At 44.3% G+C, this 21,771-nt stretch overlaps 1 protein-coding gene across 5 annotated transcripts in view; it reads right to left on the bottom strand.

The window, feature by feature from the left end:
* The window catches only part of TTC7B (tetratricopeptide repeat domain 7B), a 245,935-nt gene that overhangs the window by 109,931 nt on the left and 114,233 nt on the right, over nucleotides 1-21,771 (bottom strand). For all 5 annotated transcript variants that reach the window (XM_058429401.1, XM_032179321.2, XM_032179322.2 and 2 more), the window contains 4 exons: nucleotides 7,925-8,008; nucleotides 6,795-6,899; nucleotides 4,603-4,720; nucleotides 2,460-2,517 (listed from right to left, as the gene is read on the bottom strand). In XM_058429401.1, coding sequence (XP_058285384.1) covers nucleotides 2,460-2,517; nucleotides 4,603-4,720; nucleotides 6,795-6,899; nucleotides 7,925-8,008 — 365 coding nt within the window. The remainder of the gene's footprint in view (nucleotides 1-2,459; nucleotides 2,518-4,602; nucleotides 4,721-6,794; nucleotides 6,900-7,924; nucleotides 8,009-21,771) is intronic.

The following is a 21,771-nucleotide window of genomic DNA, read 5'->3' as shown; positions in this document are numbered from 1 at the left end:
CACACAGGGTGACCAACTTGTCCTGGTTTGTCTGGGATGTTCCTGATTTTAGCACTGAAAGTCCCATATTCTGGGAAACCGCTCAGTCCTCAAGAGATTGGGATGGCTGATCACCCTATAGGCACACATCATACCACACTTAAACTCAAGCTAGGAGAGAAAGGGGAAAACGAAGCAAGATTGTGTACCCTATGCCACAATGAGTGACAAACACAAACACCACCATGCCACCCCTGCCTCCTGGAGCACCAGGCTTTATGCATACTGTGGGCTATGCAATGAAAGGTGCTCTCAACTGTTTTCAGGATGGCTTTTCTCAGTAGGATGTGAGAGCCTGCAGAAGCAGCAGCTCAGATCAATTCAGCATCTTCAGAAGCTTTGCAAACAATATTATGTTCTTCTTCACTATACTTTTGTACAGGGCAAATGAATTGGTTCAGCTGCTTGGGTTGAGCTTATGAGTGTAGGAACAGCTGAGGGTCTCACATTCAGATGCAGCCACCCAACCTGGATGTCTTCAAAAATCACCTCTTTGGATCCACTACAGAACAAATATTTCTGAATTCTGGTTCCAGTCATAATTAAGAGCTAACTTTCTTGTGCTATATCTGCAGCCCCATCCCTTCTTGAACTGTGTTTTCTTTTTAAACAAAAAATGCAAAACATTAGTACAAACAGAATTGTGGGGAGAATATTTAAAACACATAGTAGAGAAAGTAATTCTCATCAAAGTAGTTTCAAATTATCCATTTACATTTAAGAAGTAATACAAATCATTTTCATTTACTTAAAATCTTTCCCTTAAAGATTTTTGTTAGGATTGCAATTCACTAGAATAGTCCTAGTTAATGTGTACTTGAAATAAAATGAAAAACATTCCTTTGAAAAACATTCTATATTTCACACAAATTCTAATTTAGGTTAGCCTTCTGCAATATCATCAGTTAGGTTAGTGGGATTTTATTACTCTTTATTCCCATATGAACTAATATTTTAAAAATCTCTTTGAATTTAAACTTAAGCAAAAGATGAACAAAAAAGAATTCAGGCCAATGGAGCAGCTGTTATATAACATGAAGTTATACTGGCAGCTCAAGGCAGACCACCACTGTGGCTGTTTTTAGAGAGCCAGTAAGATGTGCTGATTTAAGAAAAGTGAAACAGATGTAATGACCACTTTCTTAAGCATCCATGTGTGGGTTTTACAAACTAGGACTGGAGAATTTAAAACTCCAAATCATTTGAAATGGAAATGCTTTCCACACTCCGTGCTGAAGAACATCAACAAAAGCTTAGCACAGAGACAGGAGATCTGTTTGCAGATGTCAGTTGGTACTTTTTGTCAATACCCAGACTGGGGCTGGCAACCTGAAGCAGCTACCGGCAAGCCTGCTAGGAAACAGAACTGAGACGGCAGAGTTTCAGACTCACTGAAACCAGTGATCATGATTTCATGGAAAAAGGCACATGGACATCATGATAAATCGGTAGGCAGCCCCAGTTCTAAGGAAAGAGTCTAACAAAGCTTGTCAGGTATTGGGAAGGCCTCATGAAATATTCGCAACTAAGTTTCTAATACAATTCCAAGAAATCAGTGTAACTCAGATATATTTAAAGTGACAGGATCAATACCAATGCTAGATTTCACATCATGGGGCTATACTTCCAGACGACTTCATTTTTGTGATTATAGCTGTAATAAGAATAAAATGAGGGTGGTGTAGTATGGTGGGGCAGGAGAAACTGGGTTAGAGTCAGGAGACACTGACTTCAACAGCTGCAGGACCAGCAGCTCCTGTAACTCCTGCACCTCAGTCCCTGACCTGCAAGGGACATATTGCCTGTCCGTCTTCCTCACTTGTGTGTGGGGAGCAACAAATTAAATAAGGGATGTGAAGGCATGCTGTGACGCTCGAGCATTTTATAATTGCAAGGCCTTCTCCTAATTTCCTGAGAGGCACAATGACAGAGAGAAGCACAAGGTGTTATGGAACAAGGTGGGGGCGGGGAGTTTGGGACTGACTGTCTTCACTCAGTATTTCAGAGACTTCCTGAAATCGGCCTTCTCATTCCTTAATACAAAAACCTGCAGCTTGACATGTTTAAAAAAGAAAAAAAAAAGCTAGAAAAGAATAATCTCTTCTCTAGACGATGACAAATGTCTTTAATAAAGGACTCATCTCCCTTGGCATACAAAGTATCTATCTTTTTCGAGCTGAAATCACTTTATTAGGAATGAATAAAATGTGCCCAAATGGATAAACAGATTAAGAGTGCAGATTGACACAGCAACAAGTGTTGTAGCAGGGTTTGCATGCTGTGTGTTCGGTGCTCAGGACGAAAGACTCTCAGGGGTAAAACACTGTTTACATAATCTTTATAAATATCTCTTCTTTTTATACTCATCATACTTTGGTGTCATTATGTACAGCCGAGTGAAAAGATGAACTCCCACTCACCTCTGAAATGCAAGAAGCGCCTTTCTCTGTAGGACCTCCTGCATCCCTCGCAAAGAAGCTAAGAAAAGGGTTCAATTAGTCAGTGGCATGGGAGATCAGGGAGTTTTTGACAAATACAAAACCCATCACAAAACCTGTACATTCAACTGGATTAAAGGCAACAATGTCTGAGTGCCTGTGTGCCCAGTCCTGCACCAGGCCCTGGAGAAGACAGGAAACAGAGCCCAGCTCTACCCCCAAGGTGCCTGCACTCATTGGGTGTGACTGTGGAACAATGCCAAGGGGACAGTGTGAGTTGGGTGGCCACTCTTGGTACTCCCAGACATATGGGGGCCATTTGCAAAAGACCAGTTGGGAACTCCAGAAGGAGCATGACTGCCCTCTCAAGTGTAGGCATGTAACTCAGGGGAATGACAAGCTCTATGAGGATGGGGTGGGAGGGATGCAAGTGCCGGCAGTGTTGATTTTGACAGCCTTGCCTTCAGAGTTCCTTCTGCCACTGAGAAGCTGCAGTCCTGGGTCACCGACAGTAGCTTGCTGCCTTGAAAGGCCAGCTTGGTTCACACTGGGCAATGGCCAGGACCTTTAACACCTTCATGTGAACACAAAGGATGGAGTAGGCAAACCCAATACTGATTATGGAAAATTAGCTCAAAAGTGTGAGGCCACCTGGCTGTGAGTCAACACTTCCCCTGTGCAAAGCACGTGAGAAATGGCCCCTTAAACCTGGCTAGGAATGAAAAAGGTACTTTTTACTAGGGCAAGAGAAAAAGTCCTGGAGGAAACTGTTTATGGCTGGAACTGCAAGAGGCCGTTACCTAACGCCTCCAACATGGCACCTCCCAGCCTGGCATGAGACTGAGAGCAGTGAAAGGCTGCCAGGGGGTCAATGTGGCTGGAGACCATGGCTAACTTAGAACAGCAGTGACACAGCTAGAGAGAACCTCAGAAAGGACCCAACTGAGCCCAGAATGGAAGAGGAAGCCCCCCAGGGTCAAGCGACTCTCCCAAAGTTGCAGGAATAATGAGGGGTAGAGTCTGAAGAATTTACATGGGTTAATATGTGGCATTAAATTTGCCCCTCACTCAAAGTCTACTATATCAAAAGCTATTGCCAATGTATCATGTGTATATGGAAAATTAGCAAGTAATCCGTATTGAAAAGTAATTAATATGCACAACTTCCCTAGGACCTTTGATATTTTAGGGCAGAGAAAAGAATTTGGAGTAATTTGTAAAATAAATTACAACAAAACCATAAAGAAAAAAAAGAAGTATTATAAAAGCCAGGATAGTATTTCCTCGTAAGGGAGAGAAGGGAGTTTGTGATTGGGAGGGGCACACAGAGGGCTCCCCAGGGGGCTGGCAAGGTTCTAGCTCCGCAGCAGGGTAATGGCTACAGGATATTTTGCCTTATACTAATTCAAATTCATTAAATTATCCTTTTGTTTCTGGGATTTTTGTTTTGCATTTGTGTTATATTTAACAACAACATGATAAAAGAATAGTAACAGTTCAGGAAAAGTTTGTTAAACGTTCTGCAAATATCACTGAAAACTTAAGTATACAAGACTTTTTCTTAGCTAGAATCCCATCCATCAGAACTGTAAGCACGTCCAAAATCACTGCGCCCAAGACCCCTAGGTGTCTTGTGAGCTGCTGCACTGCACATGTACGTATCTACAAATTAAAATGTGCAAATGGAGAAGGGGCATTTCCTGACCAGTCAAGGGAAGCTTACTGGAAGTGTCTGGCCCTGACTCTTCCACATTCCTGTACTTAAGATCCAGCATCCTTTCACACAGGACAGCCCAGACCAAGTGGTGGGACAGGGGCAGGTACAAGGCTGGGTGGGTGAATCATCCCTCAAAGCCCAGCGAGATGCCCAGTGCGCCACCAGCATAATGTACCTGATAATGGGGCCTGGGAGCCCTGGCACAGGGCCTTCCTCCCTGCCCTCCCATTCTCCCATCAGACCAAGCAAAGAGGACAGCAGCACCAGGGGCCCAACCGGACGGCACACCAGAATGCCCCAGCTTCTGCACCCTCCTGAGACAGAAGGGGACTGTGGGAATCCTGCAGTGTAGACTTAGGCAGTCCAGCCCTGCAGCTCAGCAGCTCTGGGGGGTGGGACGTCTCTCACCGTCAGTGGCCTGCAGACTGTACGTGAGCCCCAGAGCTAAGTAGCCTTTGGCCTTGAACTCTGACGTTTTCTCTCCCACATCAACGACAGTTTTGGCAAACTTTTCAGCCTCTTCCAACTGAAAAATGAGACAAGTTTAAAACAACAACAACCTGCAGAATTTCTAACATGAGTTCCCATAAGCATCTGCTGCCAAAATTGGATTTCTGATGAGTCACTTTGAAAATGACTCTCAAATCTCCCAGTCCCACTCTGGTGATTCTGTTTTCTTTCTTGAGCCTCTCTAACAGTTCGCAGGATTCCTACCTTGCTTTTTCTCCATAAAGTTTTCCTTACTGCTTATTTGCCTTCTTTTCCAAAGTTGCTTTCATATTTGGTGGGGGACTATCTTTTTCATCTTTATTTTTTACTGACTGGTTCTATAATGAAGTTGTGCTAGGTAATCAGAAGTCGAACTGAATATATTTGTAAAGAATAAAGTTCTTGAAATATTTTATGTTTGAGCCTTTCTTCCCCCCTCCCCACCCACCCCAGGATATAAAGAATCCATTTAGGCTTGGATTCTCTTTGCCATGAGCTGTTACAAATTTCAAAACTCCATCCACTTATTTTACAAACCACAACACATGTACCTCGTGCCAACAGATTCCAATGAGAAAATGTGCACCTGTAAACTACACCCACAATAAGACCTGGTGCACAATTCATTAGAGGCAAAAATAGTAAGATTTGTTCCTTCAGAGTATGGCAAATGTTGATGATATTGAAGCTGGGTGATAAGACACTGGAGTTCATGTACTCTTGAGTTTTATGGTGTTTGGAAATTTTAATAATAAAAATGCAAGAAAAAAATATACAGAAAAGATTTGTTACTCCTATATATATATACATATTTTTAAAAGAGGTCTATTTAAGGCATTTCAAGATGTATATGTTACGGTAAGAAATAAAGCCAGAGCTGGGAGGAGGGCGGTAGTCACTGCTGGGAACTGGCATGCTCCAAATGCAAAGGTTGTGTCCACTCCTCCGCCTGCCCACTCCTGGAGCCGCCTGTGCCATCCCCTTGCCTGCTCACAGCCCCAAACTGTCAAAACCCACATGACCACACTACGCCTTCACAACTGTGCGTTTCAGGTGAGAGCCTGTGCTTTCAAAACATCTTTTCTACATTTTCCCAAGCAAAATGGAACTAAAGTGGAACACTCTTCACTAGGCTTACTTTTCTCCTGCTGGGTGAGAATATGTGGAAAAAACCAAAGAGCAAGGATATAAGGGTGAACAACCTGAGTCTGTAAGACGCTTCAGTCTTTTTTGAGCAAATCCTTTTTATTGCTAATGTTGACATGAAGTTAAAGGAAAGAAATTAGAACTCTATCATATGTGGCAATTATCTATACCACCATCTCGGCAATTAGACTGAGTTTTCTATTTTCTACTCAAATGATGGAATTTTTGAGGTACTAGAATTGTTACAAATCAGGCTATTGCCAAATTCAAATTTGAACAACAATATTTGAAGAAAAACACGTATGTGAAGGAAGAGAAATGAAGACAGTTGAATTTAACATATGAGCTGAAATATAGGGTGACTCCTTGCTCTACAGAAGGTGCCAGGCTCCCAGCCTAGGCAACAGAGTGAGACCCTGTCTCTACAAAAAAATTAAAAAATTAGCCGGGTGCAGTGGAGCACACCTGTAGTCCCAGCTACTCAGAAAGCTGAGGTGAAAGGATGACTCAAGTCCAAAAGGTTGAGGCTGCAGTGAGCTATGATCATGCACTCCAGCCTGGGTGACAGAGCACGACCCTGTCTCAAAAACAAAAACAAAAGCAAAAACAAACCAGGCTCAGCCAGGGATGCTAATTCGGTGACGTGTCTCTTCTCAGTCCCACATTGCTTGAATAAAGCAAGATGTATGGGAGTATGAATTATAACTCTATCTTATTATTCCTGAAGAACAATCCCATAGGAAAAAACCCCTGGAGTACCCCAGAGTACTCCTCAGTCCTTGGGGGAGTGGATGAGGCCTGAGGCGGCCAGGGGCCCAGGCCCACGGTCCGTGGCTCTACACAGTCTTGTCTTTGTACAGCTGATGAATCACCCTCGCTTTCTCTCTGTGCCTCGACATGAAAAAAATGGGCAGTCCTGGCCTGGAGTCCTCTGCAGGAGCAGGGAGGGGGGCGCCCCTACTCACCCAGTGCAGGGAGCCCATGCAGAGCTTGGCAGCAAGGAGAGGGATGGTGGCGTCGTCTGGCTTCAGGCGGATACACTCTTTCAGCACCTTCACGGCACGGGCAGACTTGGCAAAAGAAGATTATTTCCGTGAAACTCAAAGTGTTTGACAGAACCGAATACTACAGCCTTCTCAGAGGGGTTTTTGGTCAGGGCGGCCTCCTCGTGGGCTTGTCCAACTTTAAGCCCAAGCAAGCGGGGGCCTGGAGTGCATGAAAACCAGAGCCTGTGGCTTCTGAATGACTGGGGAGTACACTGGGTTAAAAGCCAGCAGGAATGCTTCCCTGGCGCCACCTGAATTTCATTCCATACTTGTGTAGCTATTGGAAAATTAAGAAAAACATAAAGATGGTGGAAGTTTGCTCTTATAAAAGGTAAATATCCAATTTAAGGCACAGAATACTAAATTTCTGAATTCACTTAGCTCAAATAATCTTCCATCTCAGGCTTCATTCGCTAAATGGCCCAAATTAGCAAGGAAAACAATAGCTACGACCTCTGTTGAGTGTATACACAGCAAGGAGCGCGCCTCTAGACACCTCTGGCGTAGCATCTCATTCCCCTGATAACACATCTATGGAGCAGGTGTTGTTCTTACTCCATTTTACTGAGGAAACTGAGCTACTCAGTAACTTGCCTGGGTCACTCAGCTGGGAGGGCAGCACCAAGCTTCCTTCCTGCCATTGGACTCCCTCAGTCCACATTTTCACCCAGTATCATGCACTGCCTAATATAACACATTGCTCAAGATAACCAACAGGTTTCCCCTCCAGGAATTGGCTTAACTCTCAGATGAGTGGAGGTGTCTGTGTAAAACATTAGCTCTAGTTTAAGCCGTGTCCATGACACCTGATGAAGTCACAATGACTAGAAAAAGACAAATATTTCAGAATTTTTCTTCTCAGTGATAAGGCCATCTTGGCTCCCCAAACAATTAAATCTAATTGTTCACTGAGAACGGACCACGATAGTTTCCCAGAGTGGCTCGAAACACTTCCAGAAAGTCTATCGTTCTGTGCAATTCCATGACATTCATCTCTTTGGCCTTAATAGGATAGGCATAAAAAACGGCCCATCACAAAGAGGACTCACTTTTCCAGCAGCCATCAGGGACAGAGCAAACTGGTACCACAGGTGGAACTCCTCAAAGGCAAACTTCATGGCTCTTTCTAGGCACTGGTTGGGAAAGAAAAACAAATGCAGACATCTGAGAATCACGGGTGCCACAACTGCACAAGTGTGAGCTTGTGTCTATGCACACTAAGGTAAGTCCCATAAAATCTGCTTCCCTTGAATGCTTAAAACATAATCCACCACGAAACGGCTCCTACGGAGTCCCCACACAGGATGATGCACCATGCTGGTGGCCAGGACAACCCACAATTGACCAAAGCTGTGACAATCCCTGCCCTCAAGTAGCTTTGTATCTGGCACAGGAAAAGAGGCAAATACACCAACAACACAAAGACAAAGCCAAACTCAGGAGTGCCCCCAGGGTGAGAAACAGGACTGTGGTGAAGTGATCCCAGGAATCAGGAATGGCATCAGGGAGAACGGAAACTGAGCTGGGCCTTCCCCAGCCCAGCCCAGCCCCACTATGAGACATCATCAAAGGCAGAAACCACAGCTTCTTTATCTTCTCAGTACTGGTGCACTACCTGCCATGGTGAGTAATCTACAAACAGACTTCCCTCTCAGTCAGCAAGGAGCCTCTGGTCCCTGCACAGAGTGACATGATGACGTTAGAACTTTAGGAAGATCGTGGGGGACTGGGGTGAGTGGGGTGAGGTGGAAGACCTTAACGGAGGCAGGCCAGGAACAAAGTGGATAGAATGGTCCAGGGGTTTCAGAATCAAGAAATGTATCCGAGGTCAAATCAGCAAGGATGGGTCACCTGTGGAAACATGCGGGGACTGGGGAGGCACAGGAGGTGCCCAAAGTTTCTGGCTTGCATACCTGGAGGAAAATCCATACCACAGAAGGTCCTTGTGTATCCACGAGTGCGAGAGAGAGAGAGAGAGAGTGTGTGTGTGTGTGTGAGAGAGAGAGAGAGAGAGAGAGTGTGTGTGTGTGTTTGAGAGAGAGGGAGAGAAGGGGAGTTTTTTTTTTTTTTTTTAGGAGAAAGGAAGAATGGGGAAGGAAGCTGTCATGAACGAGTTTGACATGGGAAATACTGAATTCGAGGCATCATGAGGTAATTTACCAGAGACATTCTGGGACCTCAAGAAAAAGATCTAACAGAAGACAAACATTTGAGAAAAGAGCTGAAGTTACTGGAAGAGATCAGATCAGTCCAGAAGAGTATTCAGAGGGAAGGCAGAGGGGCCAGACCGTGGAAAGGGAGAGAAAAGGGATCTGGAAAGGAGGGCGAAGAAGGGAACTGGGTGGGAGGGCATGCAGCAGTGCCACAACACAGAGAGGGACCTGGGAAGGGGCCAATGGGGCCAGCGGCAACGGAGGCCAAGAAGCCATCGCAATCGATTGGGGGACGAGCTCTGCAAGTGTGGCTTTAGGGGACATGGGAGGAGAACACAGGCCATGGGGACCGATAAGCAAAGAAAAGATGGAGATGAGGCATGAAGGAAGGATGTGTGGGGTGAAGAAAGGCTTTTTATCTATGTGCTTAATTTTTCATAGAGGCAACTCAAGCCTCTCGCTAACATGAGCAGAATGAGCATACAGAGTGAGGAGTCTGGGAAGATAAATTAGGTCCCAGAAGACTAGAGAGAGCCAGGTCCCCGGAACAAATGTATCCCTGCTGAGAGGCCTTCTCTTAGAGAGGCAAGATCCTCCAGATAAGGAGGACAGAATGGCAGGTGCTGTCGGGCCCAGCCAGTTTTCTCTGTAAAGATGGAATGAGGTGGGTGCTGGGAGGAAAAGAAAAGAATAATGGCAGGAGGTTTTAAAAAGAACAGAGGCGGCTGGGCGCAGTGGCTCACACCTGTAATCCCAGCACTAGGGAGGCTGAGGCAGGAGGATCACTTGAGGCCAGGAGTTCGAGATCAGCTAAAGCAACATAGCGAGACCTCCGTCTCTACAAAAAAATTAGTAAAAATTAGCTGGGTGTGGTAGTGCACACCTGTAGTCCCAGTTACTCAGGCGGCTGAGGAGGGAGAATAGCTTGAGCCCAGGAGGCCGAGGCTGCAGCGAGCTGTGATCATACCACTACATTCCAGCCTGGGCAACAGAGCAAGACCACCCTGTCTCAGAAAAAAAAAAGAAAAGAAAGAAAAAGGAAAACAATGCAAAAAAATAGAAAAGGTTTAAACAACAACAAAAGCCCCCTCCACCAAAGAGGACAGAAAGCTCACAGCAGGGTCAGCTCAGAGACTGGTGCGACCACGCAGTGGAGCCTGCACCACGGTGTTGCCACCTTCTCTCGTGCTGCTAGGTGGCCAGTGCAGGAGCAGAGGAAAATGATGGGATGCTCAGGATTCATGGACAGTCAAGGAAGGAGGGCAAGGAGCTGGGGACCTGGAGACAAGGAGCCGCAGCGAAGGTGATAAATGGGTAAAGGTAAAGTGAGGTGGTGGGAGAGGAGAGAAAAGAATTCTAGAATTTTAAATGGCATATACAGAGGTCACACAGTAAATATCATGCTAGTTGGTTTACTGTGAAAAGCTGTTCTGACAAAAACATATTCTATTTAAAAGCAAGTACTGAGCATTAATAAGCACCTAGTGCTTGGTGATGACACAGGGTGGGCATCCGAAGACCTTGAGCAAGGTGAACATGGGCAATGTGTTCAGCTCAGGGCTGGCTGCGGGCCTCATCCTACGCCATGGGACATTGGCAGGCGTGGCTGGGCGAGGCCTCCAGGAGAGTCCTTTAAAAGCAGGGCATTCTCTGCCAGCACACACTTTGCCCTCAGCCCTGCCCCTTCAAAGCCGGAAGTAGGGTGGCCAGGCACACTGAGCAGAAAGAGAAAGCGCGTGGCCCTGATGCCATGAGGTACTGCAGCTGTTGCTCCAGCCTCTCACAGGCTTCTTGTAGGGGGAACGAAATAAATTCCTCTTTGGCTAAGCCACTGCATGCTGGTTTTGTTAATTACATCTGAATATACTCCTCACTAGTGCGGACACCAAGCAGCAGACCTGGAATCTGAACCTGAACCCAGGGCCCTCTTAGCTGCTTTGCTGTACTGAGGAAGGCGTCACTGTGCCTTTAAGGAGCACAGCAGGGAGGGAGAAATGAAAGCAGCGTGCTGAGATCAAGTAGGCAAGACAGGGTGGCGGGAGAGACCTAACCCAGCATGGGCTGGGACTAAGTGGGAGAGGACAGGTGTGATGGAGGATGCTAAGCAGTGAAAAGCCAGCAGTGCCTAGAAACTGACTTGGGGATGGGGATGAGGGACGATGGAGGAGGAGGAGATGAGAATGATCACTGTGGCTGAAATGAGACATGGGAGCCAGTATGTGGAGAGATGGTAGATAATCAAAAATGAGGATTGTTCTAACAGCCCTACTCAACCAATACGTTGCAATAACACCACTAAGTACTTAAATATACTTAGTAAGTACTTAAACACTAAGTACTTAAACATTTATATGCTTAAATGGTTTTTAACCTCCTTTTGCTAAGAGGAATGATAAATATCAACTGTTTTCCTGATCAACAAAAGGAGCTCGGCAGCTGAAACAGTCTGTTCTGAATCAAAAAGCTAGATGCTATAAATAAGTGTGCACCCTTCTTTTCTTGCATGCCAAAGGCTAACAGCCTCATTAAACTCTGTGAAGCACATTCACCGGAGGCCTAATTGGTACAGAGCTGCGTTCCAGGTGCTACAGGAAAGAAAAACAGCCCCAGTCCTCAAGAGGAGTAGAATCACGCGATCCTGTGGCTGGCAGATCACTTGGGAAGCATCTAGATGAAGCCCTCAAAGGAGAGGGCCCTTGTCATTCTGGCTGCCTGTTACTTCAAAACTCTTCTGATTTTGGCAGGGGGGAAGAGCTGGCACTCCCAAGAAGAGAAGCGATAGGAATGTGGCACACGTGTGGCACACAGACAGCCAATCACAGGCTCCTGCCAGCCTCCGAATCTGCAGGTAGGGAGACAGGGAAGGGGCCTCTGGACCTCGTTCCAAGCAACCTAAGTGAGCTGGGGCCTCCCAAATTGGGGCAGGGCCCTTGTCTCCCTGAATCTGTTCCAGTCTCTTCTTCAGCCTCTGGTGGAACTGGTGAGCTTAGCAGTGCAGATGGATAAGTTCCTTTTCTGCTTAGCAAGTCTGGTTAGTCACCTACAGCCAAGGCCCTGAAGGTATGCCCAATCAAACGCTTCAGGCTCCTCCTGTAACAACCCCTACCTTCCAGCCCCCAACAAGTTGTAGAGCTTCTGCCTGAGAACCCTTCAGAATAGGGAATACACAACCTGAATGGCAGCTAGAAATACAGTATCAAGGTGCACAACAGATTGGGTGTGTGAATTCAGGCAAGCAATTAACCCCTGTGTGCCTAGATTCCTCACTGTAAATGGGAACTATGACAGTAATTCATGCAGAGTTACTAAGATTAAATTAGTTACTACATACAATGCCACAGGAAATAGCTCCTCAGAAACAGGCTAGTGAATACTAAACAAAGGTTAGCTATTATTCCTTTTTAAAAATTTTAACATTCTTACATTAGGAATGGAAACACAGCAAATTGTATCATACCTATCACTTTACCCAGATTCAATGTATGAAAACTCAAATTTACAATGCATTATATCAGAAATAAATATCTTTACAAAATATTTACAAAACTTTATGAAATGTTTCCTCATTTTAGAAAAGGATTCAATCTGAGACCCTTGAGAATAGGGCACAACTTTACAGAACTGGACCAGAATGTATGCCTATTCTTTATTTAACAAGTGTGGTAACACTCTGTAGCCAGGCACTATTTTAATTACTTTACAAGCATTGCCTCATTGGGTGACCCTAAGGGCCCTGCAAAGTACAAGGCAGGTAGGTCCCTTTATCATCGTCCATTTGCAGGTGAGGAAACTGAGGTGCAGAGTTGTTAAGGGGGTACACGGGCCTCAGAGTTGGTAGTGGGGCCAGATGGGAGTGAAGCGGTCTGGTTCCAGAGACTGAGCTCTTCACCACAACACTACTGCCTCTGAAACTTTAATTATATCGTGCCACTCACACTTCACTTATCAGGCCCACTCATGCTGCAGAAAACAAAGGACAACTAAATAAAAGGCCCCTAAAAAGGCCACATGCTTCTTGAACTGTTTCAGAGACTCAGCAATATTTTTTTTGCTGCTAATGGGGATGCTTGCTTGAGGCTACTAAGGACTGAGACCTTTCCAGCTAGTAGAAGTGTCAATCAACTTTACTGATCCCACAATATCCACCAGCACCACGGCAGCCAGTGGTGCCATGTCTCCGGCCCATCGCAAAGTTCTCAATCGACAAAGATTACATGAGTCCTGTGTTTCCTCTACAGGTAGCAACTCTCCCAGTTCCCTCCTAGTTTGGACCTCTTTCTCATAATAACAACCCACCTCCCATAACAAGCCATGAGGGTGTCCTAAAGAGAGTTAGGAAATCTGGGTCAATTACAAATTAGCCCTCCACCCCAATTCAGAGGTGTGTGAGCTCTGGCATCACAGCCGATGGCGCTGCCTGCCAGTGGGCTCTTGGCATCTTATGAGATACAGTGACGGCACGCCGGCTTTGGAAAAGCGCCCAGACAGCTTCAGATGCTCCTGAAATGCTGATGCCAGGCATGCTGCCTGGATATATAACATGTCCTCCCCTATGTTTCCGTAAACATGAAGATTACATAAACCCCTAAGCAGCTCAGGTCAACCATACCTCAACTACAAAAGGAGACTCCCTGCCAAAAAAATGCACCCACGGTAAAAAGGAACGTAGGTTGTCACTGGGGGCATTTGCTATCTACAACCCTTGCCACTTAGGCTGTTTTCTCATCCCAGTTCTGTTTGCCTATCCCTTTTTAAGAATCCTATCATATGTGTATGTGACAGAGTAAAAAACTGCAGTTTTAATGTTGTGGGGAGATGGAGAACATAAAATAAAAGCATTCACATTTTTAATTTTTTTAATATTTATTTATTTTGAGACAGGGTCTTGCTCTGTCACCCAGGCTGAAGTGTAGTAGCACAATCTCAGCTCAGTGCAACCTCCGCCTCCTGGGTTCAAGCGATTCTCCTGCCTCAGCCTCCCGAGTAGCTGGGATTACAGGCGCCCTCCACCAGGCCCGGCTAATTTTTTGTATTTTTAGTAGAGACGGGATTTCACCATGTTGGTCAGGCTGGTCTTGAGCTCCTGGCCTCAGGCAATCCGCCCACCTCGGCCTCCCAAAGTGCTGGGATTACAAGCTTGAGCCACCGTACCTAGCTGCATTCACATTTTAATAATGGTTCCAGTGAAAAAGATGCATTGATGAAAATGGACTTTTCAGAAGATGGCAGGTGTTCTGTGCATAGGGGATATATAAGAGAGTGCTTTAATCACTCAAGCCCAGGTCTCAGGGTGTGAGGACAAAAAGAGCAGTCACATGGTAAAGGCACTGGTTCTGGGGCCAGGCTGCCTAGGCTTAATCCAAGCTCCTCACTCCCAGCCATGGGGTTGTAATGGGGGTTAAATGCAGAAATACACGTGAAATGCTCAAAAGAGTGGCCCACAATGAAGGCTATCGATGGGTTGGCTTTTATGAAACAAAGCAAGAGTAGATCTTCAGGGTTCTGAACGGCAGATGAAGGGGAGAATGAGAACCCCTGGGAATGAGGGTGGGCACGCCAGTGGATGGCAAAGGCAGTGTGAATAGGAGTCTTTGAGTGGCATGAGCTAGATTCTGGCCCCTTTTCCACTTCTAGAGTCCAGCGGAGGGATGGCAGTGTGGGCCTCGGAAGCGAAGTGGGGCCAGTCCAGAGCTGCAGATCCCTGAGTCACCCACACAAAACAGCAGGTGACATCTCCAAATCACCTCCCTCACAAGAAAAGAAGATGGATTTGGCAGTGGTATTATTTCTACCAGGAAAGATAGGTCCATTCGCTGTAATCACATGACCGCCACTTCTCTAATCCCAGATAACATTCATTTAATACCATGAATATTTGGTAGAACAATAATTAGACTCTAAATGGCATCCTAATCATTTAAGTGCAAGTCAAAATGTCACTTGCAAAAATGTTTTCTTTTGGTAGCAAGAGCTTATGCCTTTCCAGTCTCTTTTTCCGGCTTTTCATAAATCAGCCATCTTTGAGGGGGCTCCAGGAATGAGAAGCTTTTCTGGCATCAGAAAGGGATTTAGCAATTACCTCCCTAGTACACAAAGCCCAATTACACAAACTGGGTGCGTGGCAGCGACAGCTGTACAGTACCACAAGCACAGCAAAGCCAAAGTCTATTTTTGGAATTCAAGAGTAAGATTCTGCATCCAAATCCCACTGGGGAGGGGGCAGAAATAAAATAATCAGACACCCCTCAAATTTAGCCTGAAGTCTACGTCCAAAATTCATCACTATTAAAAGACAACAAATAGCATAGTGAACTGTCATCATTATTTACCTCATAGACAAGTCAGCCACATCCTAAAAGTTCTTATGACATAGATCCTTCAGTTCATCAGGGAGACTTTCTCTTCCATATCGTGTATACTTCACGAGTCAGTTAATCAAATTCCTTGCAGTTATGTAGCTGATTGTTTTTAAACATGATATATACAAAATATTTCACTTCCTTAACTTTTAGCAATAAAAAACTCTGTAAGCTATTCAAACATTTTGGGCCATCATCTTAGACCCACAGACTGACAGAATCACAGAGCAATTTGAGGACTTTGAGATTATCTGATCCCATTCTTACTTTACAGATATCGAAACTAAGACCCAGAGAGGAGACAGGAGTCAGAGCCAACATCTCATGATCCTCAGTTCAGAGCTCTTACTCCTAAATTTTTTATTGTTGTTGTTAGATAGAGTTTTGCTCTTGTTGCCTAGGCTGGAGTGCAATGGCATGATCTCGGCTCACTGCAACCTCCACCTCCTGGGTTCAAGTGATTCTCTTGCCTCAGCCTCCCAAATAGCTGGGATTACAGGCGTGCACCACCATGCCTGGCTACGTTTGTATTTTTAGTAGAGACAGGGTTTCGCTATGTTGACTGGGCTGGTCTCAACCTCCTGACCTCAGGTGATATATGCCTGCCTTGGCCTCCCAAAGTGCTGGGATTACAGGTGTGAGCCACCGTGCTTGGCACTCCTAAATTAACTAAAAATGAAAGTACAAATTAAAACGGAGTTTGAGAGGTCTATCTTTAGGGGCCTGGGTCCAGGAAAAGCTTCTAAAAGGCATACTTACAGGACTCTTGGCTACAAATAAAAGTCCCCCTCCTCGCCCCAAGTTTGGAGAAAACATAGACATCAAAGCTTGCCCAAGTTTTCTCTCTTTATATTGGAAATAAAGCAAATGTATCCATGCCCCACCTCTTCCCATTTCTCTTTTTGCTTTAAAACAGCAATACTGCTCCAAGCAGGGAAGTCTCAGAGTTTTATTGCTTTGGCAAACACTTAAAGGATATCATTGCCTCTGACCACGGTGAGAGGAGTAGAGTGGGTTGTTTTCAAAGGTCACAGGCTTTATTATAGAATTTGAATGCTGGATGCAGTTTTCTCGCATGCTCTCCTCTCAACTCTACAAATCAAGTAGACCAAGCTTGCACGCTGAGTAAGGGGTCTCTGGGGTCCTACTCAAATACTACTCCATCCGCTGCTTTGCCACTGTAGCTGTTCCTTGCAAAATGCAGTGAATTCACAAAATGGGCATTCCATTCCTCCTGTCTCCTTAATTGCCTCTCACCTTTTGGTCTTTTCAGTCTCTCTTCCCTAGCTTGGGGCACTGGCTTTTAACCCTTCAACCATGGCTACCACTTAGCCCATGCCAGGACTAAGGGAGGAAGTAAGGAGTTGAGAGTGCAGCAGCCTGGGACATACCATGTACAAAATAGTCGCACAGTAAATGCTTGAATGAAGGCTGGACAGAGAATTGGGATCCATTCTTTTGGAGATCCTTTAAGGAGGGCCACAGCAAACATGGAGGCAGGGAGGAGTACTGGAGTTGCCAAGACTGGAGATGATGACATAGCAGAAAGGACTGAAGCAGGGTCGCTGAGCTATGGCCTGAGGGCCCAATGTGACCTACTGCTTGTTTTTAGAGCCCAAAAGTTAAGAATTGCATTTAGAACATTCACCATCAATTTGGTGAGAGGGAGTATTAACTTTAAACCCAAATTAAGCAAAATGTTATCCCCTACCCCCACAAACAATCCCATTCTTCTCATTCATGGATCTATGTTACAAAAGTTGTACTCATTATATTTTGAGTTTCATTGATTAAAATTTTGCAGAAATTTGTTTTCTCTCTTGTTATACCTACATGCTATTCTTGGTTTTGTCTCTTAGCCTTTGGAGCCTAAAATATTTAGCACCTGACCCTTTAATTTGCTGACCCTTGTTCTAAAGGAACTGGGGGCACTTTAGGCTGAAGGAAAAAAGACAATATGACAACTGTCTTCAAAATTTGGTGGACTCAATAGGGAGAAGGAGCCATCCATCACCAGGGCATCTTTACTATGGAACATTCTCCCACCTGTGAAGAAAGAGGCAGATCTAGACACATGAATCTGGTACAATCTTCAGGATAGATCACGAGCTGGATAAAACATAGATTTTACGTCCTGTGGCACGCTACTTTTGCACTGAAGGGGAACACACACATATGCATAGTGGCCTATGGATTCATAGTCAGTCTTTAGAAGAATACGCAAGTAACTTCCTCTTCATGTTTCCCCTTGGCTCTGTTGCAATACGTCCCTTGTGCATATATTACCTGCTCAAAATAGATAATAAGACCAACCAAAAAAAAAAAATTGGTAGACTGTCAGTGAGGTGGGGCTGGACTTGCCCTACTGCTCCAAAAAGACAGAATAGGTAGAAATTACAAGGAAACTCATTTTAGATCAATCCTTTCTAATAACCAAAGAGGAATCGAATGATATATATTACCCATCAATTGCTGTGCTAGCTACATTATAGCCATTATCTTACTGAGCTTCCTAACAGTCTCTGAGGTAGGTGCTCAGAGTAGCCAAGTATCTTTCTCAAAGTCTTACAGCTAGGAAAGGGCAGAGCCAGAATTTGAACACAGATCTCCCTGACTCCAGGGCTGAATTTTTTTTTACTGTACAATGGGTACTTCCCTATATAAGGGTCAAGGATCATCTGCCAGAGTTATTATTTCATACAAAGGAGATTTTTACATTAGAAAGCAGATTATTAATACCACCAATAATAATAGTAACATGCATTTCTTGCAGTAACATACATTATCTCTTTAATCATCACAATAACATTCCAAGGTAGATCTTATTATTCTCTATGTTTTCCATATAAGGGGACAGGTTCAGAGAGGTAATGGAATCTGTTCAAGTTCATATTCAGCATGTAAAGTAGCAGAACTGAGATTATAACACAGGTCTGATGTTAAACTATGAGGCATTGTTGAGACGGCAATGTCATCCAAAGTGATCTATAAATTCAATGCATCCCTATCAAAATTTCAACTTTTTTTTTTTTTTCAGCAATGGAAAAGCCAATCCTCAAACTCATGGAATTGTAAGGGATCCAGAAACAAACTGGAAAAAGAACAAAGTTAAAGGACTCATACTTTCTGATTTCAAAGCTTACTACTAAGCTACAGAAATTAAAATAGTATGGTATTACATAAAGATACATATACAGACCAAAGGAGCAGAATTAAGATTCCAGGAAAAAATTCATACATTTATGGCCAATTGATTTTTGATAAGGGTGCCAAGTCCATTGCATAGGGCAAAGAATAGTTTTTTCAACAAATGGTGCTAGGACAACTGGATTTCCGCATGCAAAAGTATGGAGTTGGACTCCTACCTCACACCATATACAAAAAAAAACCATAAATGGACAAACAGCTCAAATATAAGAGCAAAACTGTAAAATCCTTAGAGGAAAACAAAGGAGTAAACCTTCATGACCTTGGATTTGGCAATGGATTCTTAGTTATGACACCAATGGCATAAGCAACAAAATAAAAAATAGATACACTGGACTTAATCAAGATTTAAAACTTTTGCACATCAAAAGACATTTCAAGAAAGTGAAGCAGGGCATGGTAGCTCATGCCTGTAATCCTAGCATTTAGGAAGCCAAGACAGGAGGATCACTTGAGGCCAAGAGTCTGAGACCAGCCCAAGCTGATTTCTACAGTCTCATCTCTACAAAAAAAAAAGCAGGTGTGGTATCTCTAAAAATATAGCTGACCAGAGTTTATTATTTAGACTTTAAAATAGGCAAAAGACTTGAATAGTAGTTTCACCGAAGAAGATACACAAATGGCCAATAAGCACATAAAAAGATGCTCAACATCATTAGTTATTAGGGAAAAGAAAATCAATCCCACAATGAGATATCACATCACACCTACCAGAATGTCTATATTAATAATAATTTAAAAATAACAAGAGCTCGTGAAGAAGTGGAGAAATTAGAACCCTGTGTATTGCTGGTAAGAATGTAAAGTGGTACAGTCACTGTGAAAAACAGTCTGGCAGTTCCTCAAAAAGTTAAACATAGAATTATCATATGATCAAGCAATTCCACTCCTAGGTGCAAACCCAAAAGAACTGAAAAAAGGAACTCGGAAAACATGCTGTGTCATTATGTGCAAGTGTTGATGTTGGCTGGGGACAGGAGAAGGAAGGAAAGTCCGAGGACAGTATTCACTGCGGCATTATTCACAATAGCCAAAAGGTAGACACAACCCAGGTGTCCACTGACAGATGAAGGGATAAACAAAATGTAACATATACATACAATGGAATATTATTCAGTTATGAAAAGGAATGAAGTTCTGATTAATGCTATCAGATATATTGTTATAACATGGCTGAATCTTGAAAACATTAGGCAAAGTGAAGCAAGCCAGACATAAAAGGGCAAGTATTGCCTGATTCCTTTTATATGAGGTACCCAAAATAAGTAAATTCATAAAGACAAAAATTAGGTTAGAGGTTACTAGGGTATCGGGAAGGAGAGAATGAAAAGTTATTGCTTGATGGGTACAGAATTTCTGTTTGGGATGATGGAAAAATGTGGAAATAGATAGTGATGATGGTTGCACAACATCGTGAATGTAATTAAATGCAACTGAATTTTACACTTTAAAAAGGTTAATATGGCATATTAAAAAAAATTTTTAAACAAAGAACTAAAACAAAACCATGAGGTATATACCAGATTCCTTGTTTCTCTGAACAATGCTACCCTAAGAGTTTAAACCCCTTCCATTCCTCTCAAGCATGTTCGCATTTTCATTGAGGACCACGTTAAGAAAGCAATGCTTAATTCGAAAGAACATTTCCATAATGGTGAGAACGGAGATCCCAGGGGCCATGTCAGAGGCTGACATTCTTTGGGGCAGGGTGTCATGCAAAAATGGTGAAGATGGTTCCTATTGAGCCGACTCACAAAGCTGGACCAGAGCTGGGAACTGTCCAGGTGCTCTGCCCCAAGCCAGGCCCATCCCTTAGTCTGCTGCCCATTTTCCACTCAATGACCTTTAACCTTTGGGCCTGCCTGGGGAAGATACACTTCCTTGCAAATCTAGGGACCTCTAAAACCAAAGAAAAGGGGGCAGGATGAGGGTGCACACTGGCTTTGAAGCACTGGTGCATTCAGCAAGTTGTTATGGACCACCTAGCATTAGCCAAACACCCTGCCTTGATTTCTCAGAAGTCTACGGCTCCATTTGTGTCATGCCCACTGATACCTTCTAGAAACCTTGGCACCTAGCTCAAGGCTGGGTTTCTGCAGTACAAGCGGGACTGCATGCAATGCTGAACTTTAAACAAATGGTGGGCCTGGCAAGCAGACGTTGTTAGATGTGCAATGCTTTTCACTGTGCTCCCTGATTAAATAAGCATTTAGGTTAGGGAGGTGTAAATGTCCTTTTGGTACAATCACTAGTCAGACAGTTCTACCCACAGAACTATGGTGCTGTTGAGATTTACCATAAACACATGAATATGAGTTCAACAGGAAAGATAAAAATACCATTCCTGTCTTTAAAGCTGCCTTGCCTATGGAGGGGGGACACGCACAACCTTCTAAAAGGACCCCATAATATCCTGTCGAAATGGAGCCATTAATAGTCAAATTCAAGAAACAAACCTCCTTAGCAGCTTGGGTTCATTCTGAAAAACAGAGGAAGCGGTGCTTGCTGCTTTACTTTTAATAGCGCAGGTTGTCATGCCAACTAGTGCTGCTGTTTAAAATGAAGAGGAAAAAAGAAGTGTTCCTTCCTACACAAACCTTTCAGCAGGGCTCACAATTAGTCTTTAAAAACACAAAAACTCACAGCACTGGAGACATGGTAAACACTGTTCTTCTATTTAAACCTGTCAGAATGAGGATGTGATAAACCTTTGGTCTGTGTCTCCTTTGTACAATGCTCTTTGGCCAGCATCTGGTTGAAAAGTCCACAAGGAAAGAAAGGCACGATGATGTGGTGCACACAGAGGCGGCCGGTCTTGAGATGGGAGAGCAGCCTTCCATCTTGAATAAGCACAAGAAAAAGGCCAGCTTCCTTGAGAAAGAGAGGCTCCGCTCCCGCTTACCCCTGTGAGCACAGTTATTAAAAGGCTGGGTCTGCACAATGCTGCACAACACACCCACCGCACAAGGGTGCCAAGGACAGGAGAGAGAGGAACACGTGCTGGCAGTGGCAGCAGAGGTGCCCCCACCCTCTGTGGTGCCTGTGGGCCCAGGTCAGCCAAGGAGAGGAGCCAAGAAGCAGGAAGACATGCTGTGCCCTGATGTGTAAGTGTTAATGCTGGTTGGGGACAAGAGAAGGATGGAAAGCACAAGGACAGGGTGAGAAGGAGGTAAGACC

Source organism: Hylobates moloch, unplaced genomic scaffold (assembly GCF_009828535.3).
Source record: "Hylobates moloch isolate HMO894 unplaced genomic scaffold, HMol_V3 SCAFFOLD_16, whole genome shotgun sequence".
Taxonomy (NCBI): domain Eukaryota; kingdom Metazoa; phylum Chordata; class Mammalia; order Primates; family Hylobatidae; genus Hylobates; species Hylobates moloch.
The sequence above is the reverse complement of the archived record's forward strand: the minus strand, read 5'-3'. Positions and strand labels throughout refer to the sequence as shown.